The 26858-nt window shown below is 39.7% G+C and overlaps 2 protein-coding genes across 2 annotated transcripts in view; one reads left to right on the top strand and one right to left on the bottom strand.

Moving 5' to 3' along the window:
* Window positions 1-14629, bottom strand: part of RAD50 (RAD50 double strand break repair protein) — a 92880-nt gene extending 78251 nt beyond the window's left edge. The window contains 3 exon segments of the mRNA XM_047778589.1: window positions 2617-2768; window positions 11801-11884; window positions 14145-14629. Coding sequence (XP_047634545.1) covers window positions 2617-2768; window positions 11801-11884; window positions 14145-14273 — 365 coding nt within the window. The 5' untranslated portion in view covers window positions 14274-14629.
* Window positions 14630-24500: 9871 nt separating this feature from the next.
* Window positions 24501-26572, top strand: IL5 (interleukin 5). Its single transcript, XM_047778594.1, has 4 exons — window positions 24501-24843; window positions 25047-25079; window positions 25925-26053; window positions 26158-26572. The coding sequence occupies exons 1-4, from the start codon at window positions 24700-24702 to the stop codon at window positions 26254-26256; spliced, it is 405 nt and encodes a 134-aa protein (XP_047634550.1). The 5' UTR covers window positions 24501-24699; the 3' UTR covers window positions 26257-26572.
* Window positions 26573-26858: the final 286 nt, after the last annotated feature.

Raw genomic sequence — 26858 nt, 5'->3', positions numbered from 1 at the left:
GTGTCTGTCTTTACTGCCATTTTATATGTATTTTGAGAACATTACACTGAAGGTACCAAGAACACTGTGTAGAGGGATAGAATGGACACAGAGAGACCAGGAGGTTATAACTTAGACTAGGGAAAGATGATAGTAACTTGAACTAGAATGGTTCAGACAGAAACAGAGAAAAACAGACTGAAGGGCCATGTAGGCTGAACCCATAGGACATGAAAATGAACTGAGTATAGAAGGCAAGGAAGGCGTCAAGACACCTAGGCTCTTGGCTTTTATCACTGGATGAATAGGGGCGGGGGGAGTCATTCACTGAGATGAGAAGTGCAAGAGTAACAAGTTGTGGGAGGCTTTCTAAAGGGGAGTTAAGAGGAAAGGATCATGATGAGCCTGGTTTTGAATTCACTGAAACTGATGTGTCTTTGGAAGAATTGGTAGAAAATGAGATAGTTGGGTACATGGGCCAGGAAACAGGTCTGGTCTGGAGACATAAATCTTTAAGTCACCTACAAACACATAGTAATTCAAGCAATGAATATGAATGAGATTATCAAGAAAGAGAATACAGAGCAAAAACAGGAGAGGATCTAGGACTGAGCCTGTGGAACTCCAAACTCTACTGACTAGGTAGGATGTGGCTGTGAGGAAGAGAAAGAGGCAACAATGTTGTGTCATGTAACCGAAGTCCAGAAAAAAATTTTCAACTAAGACGTGCTTAATAGCTACAATTTACTCAGTTATACATAGAACAATAACCCTCAAAGGTAACTATATTCTAATCCCTGGAATCTGTGAATGTGTTAGGTTACATGGCAAAGACGATCAAGATCACAGATGGAATTAAGATTGTTCCCCAACTGACTCTATTTTTTAAAATTTATGTTACATATACTTACCACAACTTAAACATTTAAAAATAGTTCCATTTAAAAAAATAAAATAAAAACGTTCAAATGACATACAATAAACTTCACATATTGAGACTGTACAATAGTTTCTATTTTTGGCAAATGCATACAATTGTCACACCATCATCACAGTAAAAACAACCATCTCCAACTTATTCATCATGTCCTCACGTAATTGTGGCCTTCTACTACCCCCAACCCCTACCCTCAACCAACCATATCATATATCATATTACAGATTAATGTATATGTTCTAGAATTTTATATATAAATGGAATCAGTATGTACTCTGTTTTGTCTGGCTTCTTCCTTTGAAATTTACCCATGCTGCTGTGAGTAGCAACAGATCATTCTTTTTTCTTGAGTAGTATTCCATCATATCATCTGACTTTAAACAGAGATTATCCTAGATTATCTGGGTGGGGACAAGGTAATCACAAGAGTCCTTAAATGTGAGAGAGGGAGGCAGAAGAGGAGGCCAGAATGATGTGATATGAGAACTCTGCCCACTGTGGCTGGTTTTCATGAATGAGGAAGAAGGCCATGATCCAAAGAATGTGGATGGCCTCTAAAAGATGGAAAGAGCAAGGAAACAGAGTTTTTTCTCCTAGAACATCCAGAAAGGAGCAAAGCCCTGCCAACACCTTGATTTTAAGCCAGTGAGACCCAATATGGACTTCTACACTACAGAACTATAAGATAATAAACCCATATTGTTTTAAGCCACTAAGTTAACTAATTTATAAGTCCCAATGACGTATTAAGCATTTTACATGCATTAGCTCAATCCTTAAAACATATTTCTAAGACAATGTATAGTGATAATGAACCCCTATTTTACAAATGAAAAAAAAAACAACTATGAGATCTATTTTGTACAGCAAAAGTGTTATCCTAATTAGTGTTGATGTTATTTGTGACCTTAGTTGGAGCTATTTCAATATGAGAATGGGGCCAGAGTAGGTGCCAAGAGGAAGTAAAGAAAAGGAGACAGTGGGTACAAACTACTCTTTTGATTGCCTGTACAGGAGAAGATGGAGACAGGCTGTAACTGGAGTGGAACGAAATCTGAGGTTGTGGGAGAGACCTGAGTGTATTTAAAAGCCAGTTGAAAAGAACCTGCTTGAGAAGCCAGTAACAAGATGAAAAAAATGAAAGGAAGGGATAAGGGGATTAGTATTTTGCTTAACAAGGATAAAGCCCAGAATCCAGGGCAGCTTCAATCCAATAACCATACCCATTACAAGATGACACCCGCCCTTAACAGAATGACAATAACTGAAAGGGACAGATTGCTACTTTCCTGTCTGCTTTTCATCTCACCCCATCACTACAGACATGAATACTAACACTTTTCATTCATTCAATCTATATTTGAGTGATTATGCACCCTCAATCCAGCAACTGTCCATAAATTAAAGAAATGGAGCATTATCACTAAATTTTTAACAGTATCATTCTGTTTAAGTGATAAATGGTATCAAAAATTAAATGTTGATAGTGGACGAGGCCGTGCAGGTGTAGACGAAGGGTGGAACTCTAATTCCTGCTCAGTTCTGCTGAGAAACTAAAACAGCTCTAAAAATAAAGTTTGTTTAAAAAAATTAGTAAACTCCCCTAAAATAAAATTTAAAGTAGTAGGGGGGAAAAAAAAGTCTAAATGACCTAAAGACAAAAAAACAAACAGATATTCAAATATAAAACAAACACCTACACTGTTCTGGTAATGACTCCTTCCAAGGTTTTAAATTCTGTCTTTTTGCTTTTCTGAGTACAAAGCATAGATCTCTGTACAGCTACAAGTTCTCCATTGACATTACGAAACTGCAGACGAATCTGGGCTCTAACATCTGTTTCTTGAGCAACCTTTGAAGGCAAAGAGAAAAAGTACACTTTAATAAACATCAGATCATTAGTTCTGAAAGAAAAGATATAAGCAGTATTACTTATAAAAAATGAGAGAAAAAAACAAAAATGAATGACATTTTTACAGCTATTCAAAATATAGGAGGAAAAGAATACATACCGTTTGATTTACTATTACTGTACTATCTACCTCCATTACTCAGCACCTTTAGGAAATCAATTATGTGGATTTTTCAAATAAGTGAAATTTATCTTTTTAAGTACCAAAGTGCTTTTCAGAAATATTTTCAGATCACAAGCTTATAGAAAAGCAGAAATTTAGCACACACTATGACTTATTCACCCAAATCACTTGAGAGTAAGTTGCAGATCTGATGTCCCAATACCAATACTTCCTACAAAACAAGGACACTTTCAATCATAAAAATCAGGAAAATGAGTGATATGTTACACCATTTGTTTCTCAGATCACATTCAATTTTGCCAATTGTTCCGACATGTCCTTTGCAACAATAAGATCCAGTTCAGAATTACACACTGTTATCACACATTGTTCGGAATTACACATTGCTGTCATGTCTCTTTGGTTTCTTTCAGTCTGAAACAGTTCCTCATATTTTCCCTGGCTTTCATGACTGGTAACTTTTAAAATTACCAAACATTATTTTATAGAAAGTCTCCCAAAATTTGGGTTTGTGTCATATTTTCTCATGACGAGAATCAGATTATGCATATTTGGCAGGAATATAACAGAAGTGATGTTCCTTTCGTTGCATCTTATCAAATGGGACACAATTTCAATTTACCTCAGTACTAAGGATACCACCTTCAATCTCCTGGTAAAGGCATCATCCGCAAGGCTTCTCCACTACTCTTTTTTCAACTTTGCTTTTAATAAATATTTGGAAGAGACATACACTGAGACTACGAAATGTCTCATACCGCAATCAAGCTTTTTCTCCACTAGTTTTGGCACCTCTATTAAGGTTTCTTACATGAATTATGATAGCTATCAAAGAGTAATTTCCTAGTTTCATTATTCCTCCTACATTTATTAGTTAAGATTCTACTATATGGAAGGGCTTTGTCCTTCACCTCCTACCTTTTTTTATTATTCATTTAAAAAATATCACTATAGGAGTTTCCTAGTAGCTAAGCAGGTTAAGGATTCAGCATTGTCACTGCTTTGGCTCTGCTTACAGCTGTGGCATGGGTTTGATCCCTAGCCCAGGAACTTCTGCATGCCATCCATGGGCACAGCCAAAAATGAAAATAAAAACATCACTATAGATTCATGTATTTCTCTCTTGGGCTCCAATTCTCAATGAGGCTGCCATAGCTACTTTTGTAGATGGCCTCCTCCCTCAACCTTACCTACTGGCTCTCAGACTGAATTACTTAGGAATAAAAGAATAAAAATGCTGAGTTTTTAATCATGAATGAATACTGAATTTAAATGCTTTTTGGTACCTGTTGATGCTCAAAGGATTTTCCTTTACTCAGGGTGGTGTATAGCACTGGTTGGTTTTCAAATGTTAAACCTTACGTTACTGAGATAAATCCACCTCAGTCATGGTGTATTATCTTTATTTATAAATTTCTGAATTTGATTTGCTAATATTTTGCTATGGATTTTTGTATTTGTCCATGAAAGATATCTATCTTTAGTTTTCTTTCTAGGGCCACTTCCCACGGCATATGGAGGTTCCCAGGCTAGGGGTCCAATCAGAGCTGTAGCCGCCAGCCTATGCCAGAAGCCACAGCAACACCAGATCCAAGCCTCATCTACGACCTATACCACAGCTCACGGCAATGCTAGATCCTTAACCCACTGAGCAAGGCCAGGGATTGAACCTGCAACCTCAAAGCTCCTAGTCGGATTTGTTTCTGCTGCGCCATGACAGGAACTCCCCAATATTCTACTTTTTCTGTTTTTTTCTCCTGATAAGGGTACTGAGATCTCCAAGTATAACTGTGGATTTGTCTATTTCTCCTTTAATCCCATAGGTTTTTTTTTTTTTGGCTGCACGTGTGGCGTGTGGAAATGCCATTAAGTGAGGTCAAGGATGGAACCCACAAAACTGATGAGACACAGGCAATAAAGAAATGAGTGCCTGAGGGTTCAGGTCAACTAAGGAGATGCAAATCAGGTCAGAGGAAGAATGTGAAAGGTACTATAGCTGAAACCTTGAAAGAAGTAAAGGAGAAAGGATGGTGTCCCCACACTGGAGAAAGGCACAGGTGGGATTCAGAGCCTGACAACAGGAGGAGGGAATCCCCGTGAGGAGGGAAGTCTGCTGGGGGAATTCAGATCTCAGATTAGACAGGGCATCCCTACAAAAGGCTACCTGGTAAAGAGTATCAGGGACTGAGAAGGGTGAGCAAAGTGTCCAGGGATAGTAAAGGGGAAACAGCCTAGCATGGGAAGTCAGAGCCCAAGCAGAATGGGAAAACATCCACATGAAAGGACCAGCATGAGGAGTTACGGCCCAAGCAGGGTCAAAGAGGACTTGTCCAGGGCAGTAGATCTAGTGCAATGAGAGGAGATTCATTACATACAGGAGGATTGAGCACATCAATCTATTTAGAATACAGTCAATTCCTTGCTTCTCACTCACTCGCTTCATTATATTTATCAAACAAAGCCCTAACCATGATTAAACCCAACTTTTCAAGTTAGTTCTTGGCATCAAGCAGCTGCACAAAACTGAAAAATACACAACCTTAATGACTGCTCTCCCTATAAATTTTCACCCGCAAACCTCAACTGACCCCCCAAACCATCGCATAACCCTTTAACACTTCCCTAATCACTTTACTCTGAGATAAAAACTACTTTACACTCTTACTAGTCTCAATCAACCCCTTCTCCCACCCTCAACCAATAATTTCACTTCTTTTTTCCACTGAGAATAGAGAATCAAAAGAGAATTGATTCATTCTCTCACTATTAAATTTACCACATAGACTGTGCCATCCTTTTACACTGGATAAACATTACGCACTCCTGTTAACTCCTTCAGTGGAGCAATGGAGTCTATCTCTTTTTGTCTACTCCAGGATTTTGCTCTGTACCTATTCCCTCTCTTGCATCGAATTCCTCCTCTATGCAGAGTCATTCATATCCGTTTATCAATGCTCTAGTATTTCTCACTTTTATGAAAACAACGTATGGGAGCAAACAGCTAAGGAAATAAGCATCCAGACAATTTACAGTATCAGCCAGAAGCAAAACAAAACTGATAAGATGCAGACAACAGAGAAATGAGCTTCTGAGGGTTCAGGTCAACTGAGGAGATGCAAATTAGGTCAGAGGCAGAATGTGAAAGGCTGCTGTAGCCAAAAGTTTGAAAGAAGTAAAGGGGGGAGTTCCCGTCGTGGCGCAGTGGAAACGAATCCGACTAGGCACCATGAGGTTGCAAGTTGGATCCCTGGCCTTGTTCAGTGGGTTAAGAATCTGGCGTTGCCATGAGCTGTGGTGTAGGTCGCAGACAAGCAGCTCGGATCTGGTGTTGCTGTGGCTGTGGCATAGGCCAGCAGCAACAGCTCCGATTAGACCCCTAGCCTGGGAACCTCCATATGCTGGGGGGCTGTGGCCCTAAAAAGACAAAAAAAAAAAAAGAAGTAAAGAGGAAGTGGGGGGAGTTAGCCAAATGGAGTAACATGGAGATCAAAGTTCCTAAGAAGATAGGAACAGATAAGATAGCTAAGAATAACTGCTGAGAACTGGAGTCCCAGCTATGGTGCAAGAGGATCGGCAGCATCTTGGGAGTGCTGGGCCACAGGTTCAATCCCTGGTCTGGCACACTAGGTTAAGGATCTGGCATTGCCGCAGCTACGGCTTAGGTTGCAACTGCAGCTCAAATCTCATCCCTGGCCTGGACCCTCCATATGCCATGGGGCAGCTAAAAAAGAAAAAAAAAATTATTGAGGAGAACGAGAAAAACTCAGGCATTTGCTTAAGACAAGGTAAAGAGTATTAGGTGCAGGATCAAATTAAAACAAGGAAAAGGAAAGACAAGAGTAGCTGAAGATATAAGAGAATGGGAGGAAGTGAAATGATGAGAGGAACATAGCATATTAGGAAAACAGAAGGGACGTAAGCAATTCAGGTGAGGGGAATGGCTCCACCCACAGTAAGAGGTGTGAGTGACTCAGGAGAGAAGAGTTGATGAACAAGTGTGGGTGGGAGCTCAGAAATGGGAAATGAGAGAAACCAAAAAGTGGGCAGTATGTGAAGAGAGCTAAACCACCACAGCCAGAAGAAACACAGGGAGGACATAAGAAGATAGCTGAGAAAAAACTGCTCCAAAAAGATGAAAGCATTTGGAAAGGGGGAGGGTGATCGGTGAGACCGGAAGAGATACCAGAGTATCAATCAACATAGAAACATCCAAAAAATTAATACACGCACACACATAAGAAAACAAGAACAAGAGCCAACAAAACTCTCCTTGACCCTGCAAACCTTTTCAGCTATTGCTCTCTCTTGTCACTTACAGCAAAATTCATTCAAAAATTCTATGTATTCCACTTCCTTAGTTCCTGCTTTCTCAGACTACTAAAACTAGTTTTATAAAAATCACCAACGGTCGCCTTAACAAAGCCAAATCTGCCTCTTACTTGAGTTACAAACATGCCTGACACAGAAGATAACTCCTTCCTCCTTGTGACACTTTAGTCTTGTCTTCCAAGACACCACTCTGTTTTCCTTACTTTACTGATTGTTCTTTTAGCATCCTTTGCTGGCTCTTCCTCTTTACCATTTCTAAATGCTACTGTGCTCTAGGCTCAGGTCTTAAGATTCACATCTCTATATTTACTTCCTATGAGATCTCAAGACTACATAAATATATATATACACACACATATATATAACTATGTGCATCAAAACCAAGCATTTAAGATTCACATCTCTATATTTACTTCCTATGCGATCTCATCAAGACAAATACATAAATTTAAAAATAGAAATATATATATATAACTATGTGCATCAAAACCAAGCATTTCTCACAAATTCCAATTTTCACTACTACTTAATCAAACCACCAATATTTCTCACCTGGATTACCACAAAAACCCTTTTATTAGTCTTCATCCTTCTACCCTTGATACCTACAGTCTTCTCTCAGCAGTTAGATCGACCACTTTAAAATATAGATCATGGAGTTCCTGCTGTGGCGCAACAGCATTGGTGGTATCTTTGGAGCTGTGCGATGCGGGTTCGATCCTGACATGGCACAGTGGATTAAGGATGTGGTGCTGCTGCAGCTGTAGCACATGCTGCAACTGCGGCTGGGATCTCTCTCTGGCCTGGGAACTCCATATGCCAAAAGGCAGGAAAAAAAAAAAAACACCTGATATATATCTATATATCTTCATATCTATAGATAGATATCTATGGATATCTATCTATACATTTACATACCTATAGATAGATATCTATAGATATACATATAGAGAGAGAGAGATCATGCCCTGGCCCTCTTAAAATCTTCCAATAGATTCCTATTTAAATTAGAACACAAGGTCCCATAGGATCTAGCCCCTTCCACTACTTTAACTTCATTTTCTACTAGACTTCTTGCCATTTTGTTTCGCCTCATGATCCCTTGAACACGCCAAGCATGCTCCTACCTCAGGGACTTTACACTTAGTATTAACATTGACAGGAATGTTCTTCCCTCATATTTTGAATGACTCACTCCTTTTGAATGAATGAACAAATATTTTAAGGTAACTCGTTGCTATATAAAAAAAGAGAGAGCTTCAAGAATAAGGCAAGAAAACAAGTTTGGAGACTACTTGAATAGTTCAAAAGGAAAAGAGTGGTGGCTTGGACTAGGAAAGGAGTAGAGACGAAATGAAGGGACAAATTCTGGATATATTTTAGAAGCATAGGTAAGATTTGCTCATGAATTAGAAACAGGATAAAATGAAGGAATCACTCAAAGGATGGCTCACAGGTTTTGTATGAGTAAATGTGTAGATAATATCACTCATTTGATTAGAGAGTACTGAGGGAGTAACAGCTTAAGAAGTGAGAGGGATGGGTGGACAGGGAACCAAGAGCTCTGTTTTGAATATGTTAAATTTGAGATGTCCATTAAATAGCCAAACAAATCACTGGATATATATAGGTCTACAGCTTAGGAAAGAAGTTAGGGCTAAATACATAAATTTGTGAGTCACCAGCATATAACCGTTACTTAGAGCTGTGAGAGTGAGTGAGACCGCCCAAGAGTCAGGCAAAAGCAGACTCATTAAAGAAGACTAAAGTATGGCCAGTGAAAAAGGAGGTATGAGATTATGGCGTCATGGAAGTCAAGAGAGCAATGGTTTTTAAAAGGGGGGAAAACAAACTATATCAAATCTGCAGAGAAGTTACTGAGAATTAGAAAATAATCACTTTACCTGGCAACATAGACATTGCTGGTGACCTCACAAGAGCAGTTTTAGTGGGGGGGGGGGGCGGGGGAGAAAATCTAAACAGAGTAGGCTGAGGAGAAAAGGGGGGAGCAATAGAGCAATAAAGTGAAAACATTAAGTACATACAACTCTTGTGAATTATGCTATGCACTGTAACAAAGAGTGGTAGCCAGAGCCTGATTTGGAGTAAAGTGAGAGTTTGTCCATTTGGGACAGAGCTACCAGAGCATCTTTATATGCTAATGTAAATGATTCCAGAAAGAGGGAGAAACTGCTGATGTAGGAGCAAGGACAAGTGAAATGTAAAATGCTAGACTTGGCAAAAAGGACTGATTAGATCCAGCTTTCAGGATGACTTAAATGACCTTAAGATAAAACAAAAAAACAATTTACCTTTAACACAGAGGAGAAAACAGTATGGGTACATATGCAGGGTAGCCTGATAGATTTTATGACTGGAAATGAGGACTTTCCATCTGATTCCTTCTATTTTTTTCAATAAAATACAAGGCAAGATCATCAACTGATGAGAGTAGATTGTAGGTTTAAGGAAAGAGAAGATGAAAAATAGTCACTGTTAACTCAGTAAACGTATTAAATGATTTACTATTTTTTTCTTCATTTTATGGCTATACCGGTGGCATATGCAAGTTCCTGGGCCAGGGGACTGAATCTGAGCTGTATCTGGGGCAATGCCAGCTCCTTTAACCCACTGTGCCAACCCAAGCCACTGCAGTCGAATTCTCTTTTAATTTAATGATTTTTATTTTTTTCCATTATGCAGTCAGATTCTTAACTCACTTCAGCACAGCAGGAACTCCACAACTTACTATTTCTAAGAGGAAAATCAATACTTTCATAATTACTGTTATCTTTACTGATATAAAGTTGAAACGACTTAAAAGACCATCAACAGTGGGTCAGTTAAATAGAGAATATAAACTAACGGAACACTATTTAGTAATAAAAAATAATAAAACAAAGGTATATGTATTTTAACATATCTTCAGTATATCACTCATTAAGTAATTTATACAATGGCACAATAAAATTCTGATGTATTAAAATATTTATGTGAGGACAAACTCTCACTTTACTCCACACACACACACATACACACACAGATATGTTTTTATAAAAAGAGAAAAAGCCTGGAAGAAATACACAACAAACTCTTGCGGGGTATGGGGACTGAGAGAGGAACATGACCCCAGTAAAAATATAATAAGAAAAACCTTTTGGGGGTAGGGAGGCATAAATTCAGAGTATGGGATTAATAGATACACACTATATAAAATACATAAGCAATAGGGATTTACTGTATAACACAGGGAACAATATTCAATAACAATATTCAATACAATATTCAGTTATTATTGTAATAACCTATAATGGAAAAGAATCTGAAAGTGTATATACAACAATGAATCACTCTGCTATACACCTGAAACTAACACCATATTGTAAATCAACTACATTTCAATTAAAAAAAAAAAAAAGAGGAGTTCCCGTCGTGGCGCAGTGGTTAACGAATCCGACTAGGAACCGTGAGGTTGCGGGTTCGGTCCCTGCCCTTGCTCAGTGGGTTAACGATCCGGCGTTGCCGTGAGCTGTGGTGTAGGTTGCAGACGCGGCTCGGATCCCGCGTTGCTGTGGCTCTGGCGTAGGCCGGTGGCTACAGCTCCGATTGGACCCCTAGCCTGGGAACCTCCATATGCCGCGGGAGCAGCCCAAGAAATAGCAACAATAGCAACAACAACAACACACAACAATAAAAAAAAGACAAAAAAAAGAAAAACCTATAGGCCAAAATATGTACAGAAAGGTCCATCTCCTATACACACATTAATAGTTTAAACACCATAATTCAAAGATTGATACACGAAGATTTTCATCATAGTACACTTCAATGAAAAACAAAGCAATATAAATGTAAAAAATTATGCAATTATTAAAAATGTTCATAAAAGGTTACATGTTTTAGGTAGGAAAGAGTTCAGCCATACAAAAAAGCAGAAATATGAGAAGAAACACCCATGTACCAGACCCCCAGATTAATAATTTAATGACATGGGACTTTATGATGCTAAGTGGGAAAAAAAAATCTCAGAATACAAAATTAGAGTAGGACATCAACTATGTAAGTCAGTATGTACAGAAGAGAATACAAGAAAACATCAACAATGGCTTCACTGGGTGGTAAGGCTGTGTGTGGGTGACTTTCACATATCTTCGTATTTCTCCATTGCCAAATTTTCCACAATAAGCTATCATCACTTTAATAATTATAGAAATTTTATTTTAAAAATACTAAGTTATGGAGTTCCTATCGTGGTTCAGTGGAAATGAATCTGACTAGTATCCGTGAGGATACAGGTCCGATCCCAGGCCTTACCCAGTGGGTTAAGGATCTGGCATTGCCCTGAGCTGTGGCGTAAGCCACAGACAAGGCTCAGATCTAGCATTGCTGTGGCTGTGGCATAGGCCAGCGGCTACAGCTCCAGTTCGACCCCTAGCCTGGGAACCTCCATATGCCACCGGTGTGGCCCTAAAAAAAAAAAGACAAAAAAAATACTACAAAGTTTTACTAGCATCATTACCTTGGGATCGTGAACAAATGTATTTCCTTTGGTTCCAGGAGGAAAATCTCCAGTACAAATATACTTTAAACATTCAATGATGGTCTAAAAAAACAGAAAATTATATTATTTAGTTATCAGAGAAATGTAGGATTTAATCATAAAATAGTAATTCACTATAAAAATATTTCCATAAGACTATAAAAGAAATGATCAGATAAAATTTGACATTATAAAACCTATAATATACTGGCACAATACTGTATATCAACAATACTTGAATTAAAAATACCTATAATGGAGTTGCCGTTGTGGCGCAGCAGAAACAAATCCAGCTAGGAACCATAAGGTTGCAGGTTCCATCCCTGGCCTCGCTCAGTGGGTTAAGGATCTGGCGTTGCCCTTAAGAAGCTGTGGTGTAGGTTGCAGACGCTGCTTGGATCTGGCATTGCTAGCAGCTACAACTCCAATTAGACCCCTAGCCTGGAAACCTCCATATGCTATGGGTGTGGCCCTAAAAAATCAAAACAAAACAAAAGACAACAACAACAAAAACACAATATAAATATGATTAAGCGTTTAAGAATAATTGCTCTAGGTTCACAGAAAAGCTACATAATTAGGAAGGTATACTGAAATAAAGTATTATTTGAGGGAAAAAATTCTGTTTCTAATTAAAACCCTTTAAACTAAGTCAAGTTATTAATAACAATGGCTAAAGTAAAACATGGTCAATATAGTTGATAACACTGTATCTGTATAAATGAAATTACCAAAAGTAGAACTTAAATGTTCTCACACACACAAAAAGATAAATATGTGAGGTGATACATGTGTTAATTAAGGGAATCCTTTCACAAGGTATATATATCAAATCACTATGCTATGTACTTGAAATAGCTTACAATTTTTATGTCACTACAATAAAGTTGAAATTTTTTAAGGAATTGAAACAAAATAAATGGCTAGTATCAACAAAGACCTTACTAAGTACTAGGTATTATACTAACCACTTTACATATATTAAGCATTTAATTCTCACATTAACCCCAGGCTGTCAAAACTTTTTTTTTTTTTCTCTCTTTTTAGAGCCACACCTGCAGCATATGGGAGTTCCCAGGCTAGGGGTCAAACTGAATCCACAGCTGCTGGCCTACATCATCGCTAGAGCAACGCCAGATCCGAGCTGCACCTGTGACCTACAGCACAGCTCACTGGTGACGCTGGATCCTTAGCCCACTGAGCAAGGTCAGGGATCCTCATCCTCAGGCACCCACATCCTCCTAGATACTAGCAGGGTTCATTACCAGTGAGCGACATGAAGAATTCTCTAGAAACTATTTTTAATCTCCATTTTATAAATGGGAAAATTAAGGCACAGATCATTTAGGTTTCTTTTGCCCAGTCACACAGCTAATAAAATGTGAAGCAAAAAATTTGTATTCAAACAGCTGCAGCTCATAAACACAAAACAGAAGTCTCTCTTTAGGTGGCGCACTCAATACAAAGCTAGGTACATAATAAGCATTCAATTAGTTTTACATAAACAAATGAAACTAGACAAGAGTCTGGCACTCAGCTCTCAACGTTAAATCTTATCTCTTTTTCTACACTTTTCAGTTCATTTACTCTTCTCCCTATTACCATGGATTACCTGCCTTTTTCTCAAACCACCCTTTCAAATCAGAGCCTCTTGGCTACTCTCTTCCTGTAACTGCATTCCATTCCTGGGCTCAACTCAAATTTCTAAATATTTCCAGGGCTTTAAAACGTCAGTGGAAGCTGTATTCCAATTTTTAATTTTGATTAGGGAAGAGCATCCTAAAAACAGAATAGTTCTCCAATTTAACCAAGCCCCAATGCAAGTTTCATTTTTAAATTATGTCATTTCTTTATCATGTATTATGCTCAGTCGGATAGAGATTCTTCTAAAAGTCACATATTTATCACTTTATAACTTTTAAATAAACCCTGTACTGGGATAACTACCAGGAAGTGAATGCTATGCTAGGGAGCGTTCAAAAAATATCAATGAGGACAAAAAGGCTTCTTGTGGGACTGTGAGCTCGCTGAGGTAGCTCCTGGCCCCTTGGGATTGTCAAAGAAACCTTGTCCATCGGACTGGCCTGGACACAGGAGCGTGTTTGGTGGGCACATGAAGTCGCTGTGGCCCGAAGGGACACCAAGCCACGCCCCGGGGCCGGGGAGTCACCCGGAAGCCCAGGTACACCTCCGGGCCCCAGGAGCTGAGCCAGACAAGACTCCTCTCTTCCTAATCAAGAGTTCCGAACTCTGCAGGTATTTTACTCCTCAGATTTGTAAAATGTGGCGACCTGTAAACTGAAGGCGGATACTCAAGACTTACCGTCTTCCCCGCCCCATTGGGCCCGACCAAAATTGTGAGGGGACTGAAGAAAGTAATAATTTGCTTATCTTTATCCTCTATTCCAAAACTCCGTACGCCCAGAATGCTCATCTTTTCGATCCGGGACATGTTTGCAAATTATTTCTTTTCTCAACACCAAGGGTGTAGAACCGGGGGCCCACCAAGCTTTAGCAGTGAGGCCGGAGGAGGGCGAGCGTGGGCCTTAAGGACTCCAAACCGGGGTTGGGAGTACCAGGGTTGGGAGGCTCCAGGTGCGAGCGAAGCCTCCGGCTGGAACCGTTCCTCCCACACGGGCTTCCTTCCTGGCAGGAGGGCGAAAGCGGGGGTGGGGGCCAGTCCGGGACTACCAGCGGGAGCCGCAGAACCCACGCCTAGCGACCCCCGCAGCCGTGGGCACTCACAGACTACCACCTCGGCTGCGCCGTGGATCACGTAAGCGTTTCTGCGGCCGGCGCGCTTTTACGCCGCCCCGGGGCACGCCGGGAAGACAGAGGCTCGCGGTGCGCGCGCAGCTCTGGCTTCCGGAAGCCTTCCCTCCTTACGGGAGTGTGAACCCGGTCCCCCTTGGCGTGGATTCGCCTCTTTGTTAAGGGCAAGGCGGCACCGGGAGGAGTTAACTCTAACGGACTACAAAGACTTGTGATGGGCACCGATTCTCAAAGCGTGATCTCGGGTCTCCTACAGCGGAATGGGGTCCGGTGTCCATTCGTGTGAAAACTTTTTCTAACAATAGTAACACGTTGTTTGCTTTTGCGCTTCATTCGCTCCCTAACGTACAGTGTTTTCTAGTCATCACGTGACGTATGGAGACACAATTGCAATGATGGCTAACGTGTTTGTATAGTGTTGTGCATTTAAAAAAAAAATCTCAATTTTAGTTCAGAGTAAATATTAATAGATATAACTCACATAAAAGCTCGAGTGTAGAAAGGTGTTTAATACCAAAAGTTTGTAAACTGCTATTGTAGACCAAAAGCCAAAAAGCTGTTTTAAAACTCTAACATGTTATGCAAATATGTGAAGGAAATCCATTCTTGAAAGTACCACCACATACCAAGAATAGATCCCTTTAAAATAAGAGGTTCAGGGAATTCCCACTGTAAGGCAGGGGGAACGAATCCGACTATGGATTGCATGAGGATGCAGGTTTGATCCCTGGCCTCCCTCTCAGTGGGTTGAGGATCTGGTGTTGCTGTGAGCTATGGTGTAGGTTGCAGATGTGTCTTGGATCTGTCGTTGCTGTGAACAGCTCCAACTGGACTGGACCCCTAGCCTGGGAACTTCCATATGCCACAGGTATGGTCCTAAAAAAGTAAAACCAAGTAAGAGGTTCAGGAATTCCTGTAGTGGCTCAGCATGTTAAGGACCCTAAGAAGTGGACATTGTCTCCCTAAGAATGGATCCTTGGCCTCACCCTGTGGGTTGAGGATCTGGCCTTGCCCCACCTGCGGCTTCGATCCAGTGTTGCCATGGCTGTGGCCATGGTTTAGGCCTGCAGCTGCAGCTCCTAATTGACATTAGCCTGGGAACTTACATATGCTGCAGATGCCACTGTTAAAAAAAAGAGAGAGTGGAGTTCCTGCTGTGGCCCAAGGGGATCAGCAGCATCTTGGGAGCACTTGGACACAGGTTCCATCCCCAGCTCCGCACAGTGGGTTAGGATCCTGCATTGCCCCAGCTGTGGCTTAAGTCAAAACTGCAGCTTGGATCTGATCCCTGGCCTGGGAACACCATATGCCTTGGGACTGTCAAAAAAAAAAAAAAAAAAAAAGCACAATTCAGCTATGCAAGATGAATAATAAGAGAAATACTGTATGCCATTGTGCGTATATTTAATTCTATATTGTATAGTTTGAATTTTGCCAAGCTGGTAGGGTTTTTTCGTTGTTTTTTGTTTTTTCCTTTTTTTGGCATTTTAGGGCCACACCCATGGCATATGGAAGTTCCCAGGCTAAGGGTCACATTGGAGCTACAGCTGCCGACCTTTGCCACAGCCTCAGCCGCACAGAATCCGAGCCGTGTCTGCCACCTACATGGCAAAGACGGATCCTTAACCCACTGAGTGAGGTCAGGGATTGAACTGGTGTCCTCATGGATACTAGTTGGGTTCCTTTCCGTTGCACCACAAACGGAACTCCCAACCAATCTGGTAAATCTGTGTTAGCTATTCTTATCAAGAAAGAAAGAGAGAAAGGAAGGAAGGAGGGAAGGAAGGGAAGAAAGAGAGAGAAAAAAAAAAGGAAGGAGGGAAGGAAGGAAAGAAAGAAAATAAAAATAAAGAAGATGGAAAGAAATTTTTGGAGGTGATGGATATACCTGCCAATGGCATTGAATGTCTGTACAACCAGACATTATATGTCTCCTCCTGAGTTCTTAACATGAAGTAGCCAACATTACCTCATATGCATTTCTTTTTTAAAAAAAGTTTAGGAGTTCCCATCGTGGCGCCATGGAAACGAATCTGACTAGGAACCATGAGGTTGCAGGTTCAATCCCTGGCCTTACTCATTGGGTTAAGGATCCAATGTGGTGTAGGTTGCAGACATGGCTTGGATCTGGTGTTGCTGTGGCTGTAGCATAGGTCAGCAGCTGTAGCTCTGATTCGATCCCTGGCCTGGGAACCTCCATATGCCGTGGGTGCGGTCCTTAAAAAAAAAAGCAAATAAATAAAAATTTAAAAGTTTAACTTGAAACGAATCACATCTTTGATTATACTTCCAATTTACAGGAAGTATTAAGCTAATAATATCACGAGGATGGAAAAGGCAATCTGGAAGGTGGAATGTGTTACAAGACACTGGCCCAGGCTCTCAGATTAGTGTCATTAAAACAAGGACTGTTGAGGATTCTAAAAGACTTTTTTTTTTTTCCCTTGAAAAGGATGGTTGGGAATTAAGAGAGATCCTGTTACCAAGATGCAACACATGGTCCTGGACTGGATCCTGGTTTGGACATAGAGATGTGAGGGATACATGAGGAAATACAAATGTAGACTGGAGATTAATTGCTAAAAAACAGGAGTTCCTGTCGTGGTTCAGCAGAAACGAATCTGACTAGTGTCCATGAGGACAAAGGTTTGATCCCTGGCCTCCATCAGTGGGTTAAGGATCCAGCGTTGCTGTGAGCTGTGGTGTAGGTCAAAGATGCAGCTCCCGCACTGCTGTGGTTCTGGTGTAGGCTGGTGGCTACAGCTCTGATTCGACCTCTAGCCTGGGAACCTCCACATGCCACGGGAGCAGTCCTAGAAAAGGCAAAAAAATTAAAAAATTAAAAATTAAAAAATGCTTTTAAAAAACCCAAACAAAACACATACACAAAACCTTACTGTTATTTTCATTATATTAGGTGTGATATTTTACTATGCTAAAAAAAGATTCTTTTTTTTGAAATGCATATAGAAGTGTGCATAGAGTTTCATGCTTACTATAATTTACTTTAAAATACTTGAGGAAAAAATAATGAGTTGAAGGGAAAAAATGGGCATGACAAGGTACCAGATTCCATTACAAAAATTTTCAACTGTGTAACAGTAGGAAACTATAAAACTACAGGGTGGGGGTGAGGAGGTGGAAAGATTGTAATAAAAATGATTAATCTTTAAAATAAAAAGAACTAAAAAAGCAAATCAGTCAAGCTCCCAGTTCTTGGTAAACTACTGCTGAAAAAAATGTTTAGTTTTACTTATATCATAATTAATGAAATGGAAAATAAAACTACCGTGAGATACTATCTTATTAGTGAATCTCTTTATCCTTATAATACAGTTTGACATAAATTCTCTTTTTCTGATACCGATTTCAGTACATCGGCTTTCTTTTGATTAGTATTTGTCTAGTATATCTTTCTAGCCCTTAGTTTTTAACGCTTTAATGTCATGCAGCTTGGCGTGTACTGTTATTCCTGATAAATTTGGATGTACCTTTCTTTTTTAAAAAAAGTTTTATTGACGTATAGTTGACATAATGTTGTGATAATTTCTGCTGTGCAACAGAGTGATTCAGTTATACATATACACACATCCATTCTTTTTCAGTTTCTCCTTTCCTGCTTTCTGGATTGATTGAGTTTTCTTTATTCCCTTGTTTTATTCTACTAGCTTTGAAGTTATACATTCTGTTTTGGTCCTTTTAGTAGTTATTCTTAAATTTTTCACATGCCTATTTTGAAGTCTGAAGTTAATATCTTTAATATCCTTCCAAAAAGCACAAGAGCCATAAAATGCACTGAATCTGATCACTCTTTTCATTCTCCCACATTGTCATTGTTTAATCTTTTCGTTCCATGTGGCCTTGAAATCCCCTAAGTTATTTTTTTAAGCCATCATTATTTAGTTAGGTTTACCAAGGTGTTTATCAAACTTTTTCATTACCACTGCTCCTTGCATCGCTCCTTCCTTCATAGTTTATTTCTCATCACATTAGCAGACCTATTAAACGATAGTGCTAAAGAACCTTGAGGGGAGTTCCCGTCGTGGCGCAGTGGTTAACGAATCCGACTAGGAACCATGAGGTTGCGGGTTTGGTCCCTGCCCTTGCTCAGTGGGTTAACGATCCGGCGTTGCCGTGAGCTGTGGTGTAGGTTGCAGACGCGGCTCGGATCCCGCGTTGCTGTGGCTCTGGCGTAGGCCGGTGGCTACAGCTCCGATTCAACCCCTAGCCTGGGAACCTCCATATGCCGCGGGAGCGGCCCAAGAAATAGCAACAACAACAACAACAACAACAACAACAAAAAAGAATCTTGAGGGAAAGAAATGTATCCCACAGTGCTGATATCAGGATGAAACCAACTTAATTTTGTGAAAGTGCTTTATAAATGTTAAAACACTAAAAATATGAGATTTATTTTTTTGTGCATTGAATATTTTTAAATAGTTAATCTAGTAAAATGTAACAAAGCTATAAAATGACCATACCAGTTCCTTAACACAGGAAATATTTTTAAAAATTACACAGAGAGCTTCTTAGCATTGTTTGTAATTGTGGAATACTAGCAACAACCCAAATGGTGAAGCAAACTGTGGTACATCAGTTTCACCTAATAGCAGGTAACCTTTAAAATAATAATTAGTTACATGAGAGAGAAGTATTAATAAGCCGTACGTCACAACACAACAATGGGAGGAAAAAAATATGCATGTACGTGTAACTTGGTCCCTATGCTGTACAGCGGAAAAAAAAAGTATTAATAAGCAAAAAAAAGATAAACCCAATTGCACACATTCACTGATCACAACTCTATAAAGCTGTCTTAGTAAAGGTTGGAAGAAGTCAACAAAAACCTGGTAGGTGCTGTGCTGAGGGGAAAAAGTTCTTGTTTATTTTTCTATACTATTATTTATTCAATTAAAAATATTTAAAAGATATACTTGGAAATTGAAAGGATAAAGGTTAGAATAGGGTCAAAAAAAGAAAGAGATGCTATCATTTTACACTTAGTCACTGCAAAAAAAATTGTGGCATCATGCCTGGTCGATTGATTAGAATCAGTTCATAGAAAAGTCATTTGACCTTCATGACTACGGTTAGTGAAAAAACAGTTATCAGTTTTTAAAAACAGGTTGCCAATTTGGAAACCACTGATAGAGACAAAGGTTTTAGGGCAAAAGGATGGATGTTACCCACTAATCCACCTTATTCAACACCATCCAAATTTCTTTTTCTAAACTATATCGTTACTAATAATTCTTTAAAATTCCGAATACTGATTGCTCATTTCTTTCTATTCTCCTAAAGTAACGCAGGTTTTTAAAAAAAATGCTATGGTGGTGATGAGCTTGCAGCTTTGCTCTTTTTTTCCAGGAGTCCTGCCAAAGTTGTTTTTATTATTTAGGCCCCTGGCCCCGGGAAATAAACTCCTTCAGTTTCTGCAGTATTCACACTAATTTGTTCAACTAATACAACCAAGTACCTGCTTTTCGTTCAGTTATTTATTCAGTAAACATGAATTGTATGTGTATAATAGGCTGGTCATTGAGGATAAAGAAATCAGTTAAAGAAGTTCCCATCGTGGGCAGTGGAAATGAATCTGATTAGTATCCATGAGGATGCTGGTTTGATCCCTGGCCTCCCTCATTGGGTTAACGATCTGGCGATGCCATGAGCTGTGGTGTAGGTCACGGCGTTGCTGTGGCTGTGGAGTAGGCCACCAGCTGTAGCTCCAATTTGACCTCTAACCTGGGAACCTCCATATGCCACATGTGGGGCCCTTAAAAACAAAAATAATTTTTTTTTTAAAGAGATCAATTAGGAGTTCCCGTAGTGGCTCAGTGGTTAACGAATCCGACTAGGAACCATGAGGTTGCAGGTTCGGTCCCTGGCCTTGCTCAGTGGGTTAAGGATCTGGTGTTGCCGTGAGCTGTGGTGTAGGTTGCAGACGTGGCTCAGATCCCATGTTGCTGTGGCTGTGGCTGTGGCGTAGGCCAATGGCTACAGCTCCAATTAGACCCCTAGCCTGGGAACCTCCATATGCCGTTGGAGCGGCGGAAGAAATGGCGACAAAAAAAAAAAAATGAGATAAATTGAACAAAACCCTTATTCTCAAGGAGCTCATGGTCTAGTGAAGTGAAAAGGTCCCAGGTGCATGACACTTATGGGATACAAAGTATTTTTTTTGGCCGCAACCTCTGCATGTGGAAGTTCCCAGGCCAGGGATCACATTCAAGCCACAGCAGCAACCCAAGCCACTGCAGTGACAATGCCAATCCTTAACCTGCAGCAACACAAGAGAATGCCATAAAGTCTTTTTAACAATAATAATATATTAACTTTTTTACCTCGCAGGTTTACTTTTAATAAACTTTTTATTTTAGAGAGTCCCTGTAACCCTGTACCTAGTATCCTCTGTTGTTCACATTACTGTGGTACATCTGTCACAACTAGATAAGCGACACTGGCACATTACTAGACTCCACAGTTCTTAGGGGGTTTTCTTAGGTTTTACCTATCACCTTTTTTCTGCCTGTGATCTCATCCAACACACCGCATTACACTTAGTCATCATGTCGCCTTAGATTCTTCAGGGCTGTGACAGTTTCCCAGACTTCACTTGTTTTCGATGACCTTGACAGTTTGAAAGAGCACTGGTCAGGTGTTTATTTTGTCCTTCAATTTGGGTTTCAATTTTCTCATGGTTATACGGGGTTGATGAGTTTCGGGGAGGAAGGCTACAAAGGTAAAATGCCATTCCCATTACATCCTGTTAAGGGGACATGCCACTAACATGACTTATCACTGTTAACGTTGACCTTGATCATTTGGCTCAAATTTGCCAGGTTTCTCCATTGCGAAGTTACTCCTCTCATAATCCCACTTCCAGACTGCACTCTTTAAAATGAACTGTGGATTTCCCCTTGTGCCTCAGCAGAAATGAATTTGTATCCATGAGGACACAGGTTCGATCCCTGGCCTTGCTCAGTGGGTTTGGCGTTGCTGTGAGCTGTGGTGTGGGTCACAGATGCGGCTGGGATCTGGCATTACTGTGGCTGCGGTGTAGGCTGGTGGCTCAGCTCTGATTCGACCCCTAGCCTGGGAACTTCCATATGCCATGGATGTGGCCCTAAGGAGCAAAAATAAAAAAATAAAATGAACTGTATCTCACACTTAATGGGAATTAGGCTCCACTTCCTTGAGGCTAAAATGTTTACAAAAATTACTTGGAATTCTGTACAGGAGATTAAAACTATTAACTTTTTTGGGCAGCTTTACATTAATAAGCGTCTTTCAAAAACATTATTTTATGGTCCCTGCTCAGAGAGATTTACAATGAAGTTGGAGAGATCAAACTAATAGAGGAATAATTAATCACTTATGACAACATTATAAGAAATGTAATTTCATACACTTGTTCATAGTGGCATTGTTCAAAATAGCAAAAAGTTAGATTCAACCCAAATGTCCACTGATGGATGGATAAACAAAATGCAGTACATACATACAATGCAATATTATCTCACCTAAAAAATGAAATTCTGCCACATGCTACAAGATGGATGAACCTTGAGGACACTATTCTAAGTGAAATAAGCCAGTAACAAAATGACAAATACTGTATGATTCCACTTATATGAGTTACCTAGAATGATCAAATTCATGGAGACAGAAAGTAGAAGCATGGTTGCCAGGACTGGGAGGAGAGGGCTATAGAATACAGAGTTTCATTTTTGCAAAATGAAAAGAGTTCTGGAGATGGATTACAAAAGATTATGAATGTACTTAACACTATTCAACTCTATACTCAAAAGTGATTAAGATGTTACATGTATTTCACCACAATTGTAAAAATCTTACAGATACACCATTTTGAATAGGAAGTTTATAAAATAACTTACCCTCCAATAGGGACCCACAGTCATACTGCAGATCAAAAGCTGCAAAATAGCCCCCAGGTGATTTTTAAAAATACAAATAGCCAACACTTAAAAATCAGTAGCTTATACATAATAACCAGGATTTCTGGCTTCTTTGAAAAAGAAATGAAATGTTGGATGATCGGGCAACATAAATCCAAGGATGTCACATAGCAATAGTCAGCTGGAGCTGAGCAGCACTGGCCACGTGGAGTCAGGTCACGCTGCTGCCATTTACTGCAGCCCCCCCCCCGCCAACCTGTGTTGTGCCACATCTTGCTCATTTCGCTCATTCTCATAACCAGCCAGCATCATTCCCTAAAAACAATGAGTGGTTGGTGAGTTTTCTCCTGCTTAGTGAAGGCTAGTAAAGTGGTGTCTCAGTCCTTTACCACCTAGATTCCTTGTGCAAGCCTATAACAGACTTCCAAACTCAGAACTTTGTGCATTTAAGGTACTAAAATAAGTCATCTGGCGTTCCTCTGAAAACTTCGTCTAAGTCCATGCTTCCTCAGTGTAGCCCAAAGGAGTCAGGGGAGAACCAGAGTGAACTCTCTCATATGAAACCTGCTAGAACTCAGCTTTGGCTTTGGGAGCACCATTTTAAGAGCCCCTGGATCCAGTGGATTGTGATTCCTACCTCACCCCTGCAATGAGCCAATCACTCCTGCAGTCTCACGAAAAATGCCTTTCAGGTGCTCAAACCTGGTGTGTCCAACCAAGAGCCCAAAACATCAGTGCAAACAAACCCAGACATGGTACCGGAGGGCTGCCACTTCCCACACTACTTTTATCGCACCTGTGCAGAGCTGTGACTAGACACATGGAAAAGCCTTGTCTACCTCCCAGATGCCTCAACTTCTCATACGGAACTCTACCCAGCTTTGGAAAAGGAGGCAGCAATTTGTGTTTGGTACCATCTGTGCTAGATACTCCAGATAATCCTAAAGTCAGGCTTCCAGGCCAACACAGTACAACTTTGAGATGCTCACGGGAACCCTCCATTACAAACCCTGGCTCCCAACTCCATCATGTGTCTCAGGCCAGGGAATAAGAAAGTATGTGATCTAGAAGGGGGCCTCACCTGCTCCCTTCTGGGATTACATATTGGAGCCTAACGTACACAAAGGCTGATTCCCCTGTTCACTCCTATTCATACAAGGCCCACACAGGGTGTGACAGAACACCCCTGCCCCGTGTGGGACACATTATGTGGCTGTGGAGGATATTCCTTGGTTACCTTCTTAGCATCCAGTTCCCTCACACAACTGCCTAGGACCCCAAATTGCTCAGCTATGCAGTTTGGGTAGGATGAAGCCCACCTCCAGCCCCAGGGAGAGCCACGCAATATATTCCATACCACTGGTCGCAGTTCAAGGGTGAACAAGGCTGAATTCTAGGACTTTTAAATGAGCAAGCAGAAAAACACAGTCTGCTTCTCCTGTGGCTCAGGAATGGGGTTCATATAGGCTCAGGGGTTCAGACATCATCTTGGTCTACAGGGGGAGAGCTGCCTGAGAATGGAGATAGTGGTCACTGAGGCAAACAACATAAAGGAGCCTCCACCCTGGATCATCTGGTTTTATGAGCTAATGAGTCCCTCATTTGGCTTCAACCAATTTGGGTTGGGTTTTTGATCACTGGCAACAGACCCCAGTGAACACAACTAGACCCTGCTAAATTTTGATGGTCTCTGCTCTAGCCACCACCTTCAGTCACCAGTATTTGCAGTCCCTTTTAAGACAGATCAACCTAGATAGCACTGTGTTAGCATTTACTTGATCTGAAAAAAGCTTCCAAATATTTATGTATTTTAACATAAAATTATATTTAGCAGTTTACATTATAGTTCTTTTTACATACATCTTTTAAGAGAAAATTCCATCTTCTGATTTTAAGAAATTCAAATGTGGGACAATGATATATCAACCTAAGGATTTTCTTTTGTAATAGAAAATGTTTTTAAAGGGGAAAAAAACAGGGATTTTTATTATTAAAAGATAAAACTAAAATTATTTTTAAGATACAAGGCATTGGAAACATTGTTTCACGATATACCATTATTAGGCATTCTCTATCTGATTGTTAGAAATTATTCATTTCCTCAAAGAGAGAGAATAAATTGGTTGGGGATGCAGTCTTGTACTATGCACTTTCTTTGCCAAGGCAAAGGTTGAACATTTCAGAACCATGAGAATGCTTCTGCATTTGAGTTTGCTAGGTCTTGGAGCTGCCTACGTTAGTGCCATTGCTGTAGAAAATCCCATGAATAGACTGGTGGCAGAGACCTTGACACTGCTCTCCATTCATCGAACTCTGCTGATAGGCGATGGGGTAATTTTCTTTTTGATTCCTACGCTTTTTAAAATATATAGGTAATCATTTGCTGTGGCTACTTTTTTAAAGATCTGTTATTAATCATGAAATTATGAGTGATAGCAATATATAACTGATAACCATATTAGTAGCAAGCATTTTACTAAAAGTGATGTGTGCTAGAGTACTTTATAAATGAATGTATTTCCTTTCCTTTTCAGAACTTGATGATTTCAACTCCTGTACATACAAATGTAAGTCAAATCATGATTTGATAAGTGTCTGCACAAATAAGTAAATTTCATATTTTAAGCTATAAAACATTAGTTATCACTGGAATTATTTAATTTTGTCCATTTTGCTTTTATGTGTGTGGATGCAAACATATGTACTTAGAAATATTAGGAATGATTTTATGACAAATAGAATCCATTAAAAAAGTGGATCAGGCCCTTCAATGCTGTCAGTTCTCCATTTCAAAGAGCCTTGTGCTAGGTGGTCTTTCTAGAATAATTCCACTCTGGTTGAGAGGGGCCTCCTACCCTCCAGTCAGCCCTGATGATTGTTTTCCTCACTTTCATGTCTTTCTGAAAGTATTAGCAAGTTAGGGTTATGTTTTTAGAATCACGGTCAGGAGACATTAAAATATACGATGAGTGCCCTAAATCAAGAGTCATTTCCACATATTTAAATTCTTATGACTAAATAATGGAACTGTATACATTTGCAGTATGTCTGGTCATATTAAAATGTAAAATATATGATTTCATTTGTCTACATAGAATAAAATTACCAACTGGAACTACCAAAAGGAAACTGATGTGAAGTCAGTACATTTGCATCACATTTCCTAATCATTTTAGTTTTGGTTAGAGAGTTAATTTATATCATTTATAAAACTCCTCAGGAATTATGTAAACTTCATCTACTTTTGGAAAGTATGTCTTAGTGTGAAGTGGTTTGCCACTTGGAAAAGGAACAAGTAAAAAATTCTTTGGAGAAGGGGAACTTGTGTAAACACCACAAAACACTACCATTGTGGACCAAATTTTTATACCTTGTTTTGATTATTTATCGTTTTAAAATTTCCCTCATCTAGCACCAACTATGCATTGAAGAAGTCTTTCAGGGAATAGACACGTTGAAGAATCAAACTGCACGAGGGGATGCCGTGGAAAAACTATTCCAAAACTTGTCTTTAATAAAAGAATATATAGACCTCCAAAAAGTAAGTTGAAAACATTTAGTGGAAACTTAAGTATATTTGTCTGGCTGTGCCTATGTTTACAGGAACTGACAACTTCCCACAATACTTATTTGTTCTTTTCATAGAAAAAGTGTGGAGGGGAAAGATGGAGAGTAACGCAATTCCTGGACTACTTGCAAGTTTTTCTTGGTGTGATAAATACCGAGTGGACAATGGAAAGTTAAGACCAAACTGTCTTACCGAAGCAAAAGATTTTTGAGGAGGAAAAGGATGTTTTTACTTCAACAAGAGTGAAGGCCAACCAAGGGGGGGCCCTTAATGTGCAGTGTAATTAAACTTCAAAGTCAAAGTAAATATTTCAGGCATACTGCTACTGTATCACCTCACAAGGCAGAAAGCATAAACTTTTTGAGATATATTTCAGACATCAGAATCACTGAAGTATTTTCTACCAGTTTGCTCTGGTAAAATAGACAAATACTTTTATCTATATTATTTAATATAATGTCTGTTAACTTATTATTTATGAAGTGATTGAGAATTTGGAAAGTTAATATTTATTTCTTCTTAGGCTGTGTTCCAATAAAACAAAAACAGACAACTGTAGTTCAATTTGTCTTACTCCTTTTATTTTTTTATTTTTTATTTATTTATTTATTTTTTGTCTTTTTAGGGCTGAACCCATGGCATGTGGAGATTCCCAGGCTAGGGGTTGAAACGGAGCTATAGGTACTGGCCTATGCCACAGCGATGCCAGATCCCAGTCGTGTCTGTGACCTACACCACAGCTCATGCAACGCCGGGTCCTTAACCCACTGAGCGAGGC

The sequence above is a fragment of the Phacochoerus africanus genome, chromosome 4, assembly GCF_016906955.1.
Source record: "Phacochoerus africanus isolate WHEZ1 chromosome 4, ROS_Pafr_v1, whole genome shotgun sequence".
Classification (NCBI taxonomy): domain Eukaryota; kingdom Metazoa; phylum Chordata; class Mammalia; order Artiodactyla; family Suidae; genus Phacochoerus; species Phacochoerus africanus.
Note: the sequence above shows the minus strand (reverse complement) of the source record. Positions and strands in the feature narration are given on the sequence as shown.

What these genes read in the sequence shown, in the direction of transcription:
- IL5 (XM_047778594.1), top strand. Translation starts at nt 24,700, where the DNA reads ATGAGAATGCTTCTGCATTTGAGTTTGCTAGGTCTTGGAGCTGCCTAC. An exon ending in CTCTGCTGATAGGCGATGGG is followed by an intron (nt 24,844 to 25,046) that starts GTAATTTTCTTT and finishes TTTCCTTTTCAG; the next exon opens with AACTTGATGATTTCAACTCC. An exon ending in CAACTCCTGTACATACAAAT is followed by an intron (nt 25,080 to 25,924) that starts GTAAGTCAAATC and finishes TCCCTCATCTAG; the next exon opens with CACCAACTATGCATTGAAGA.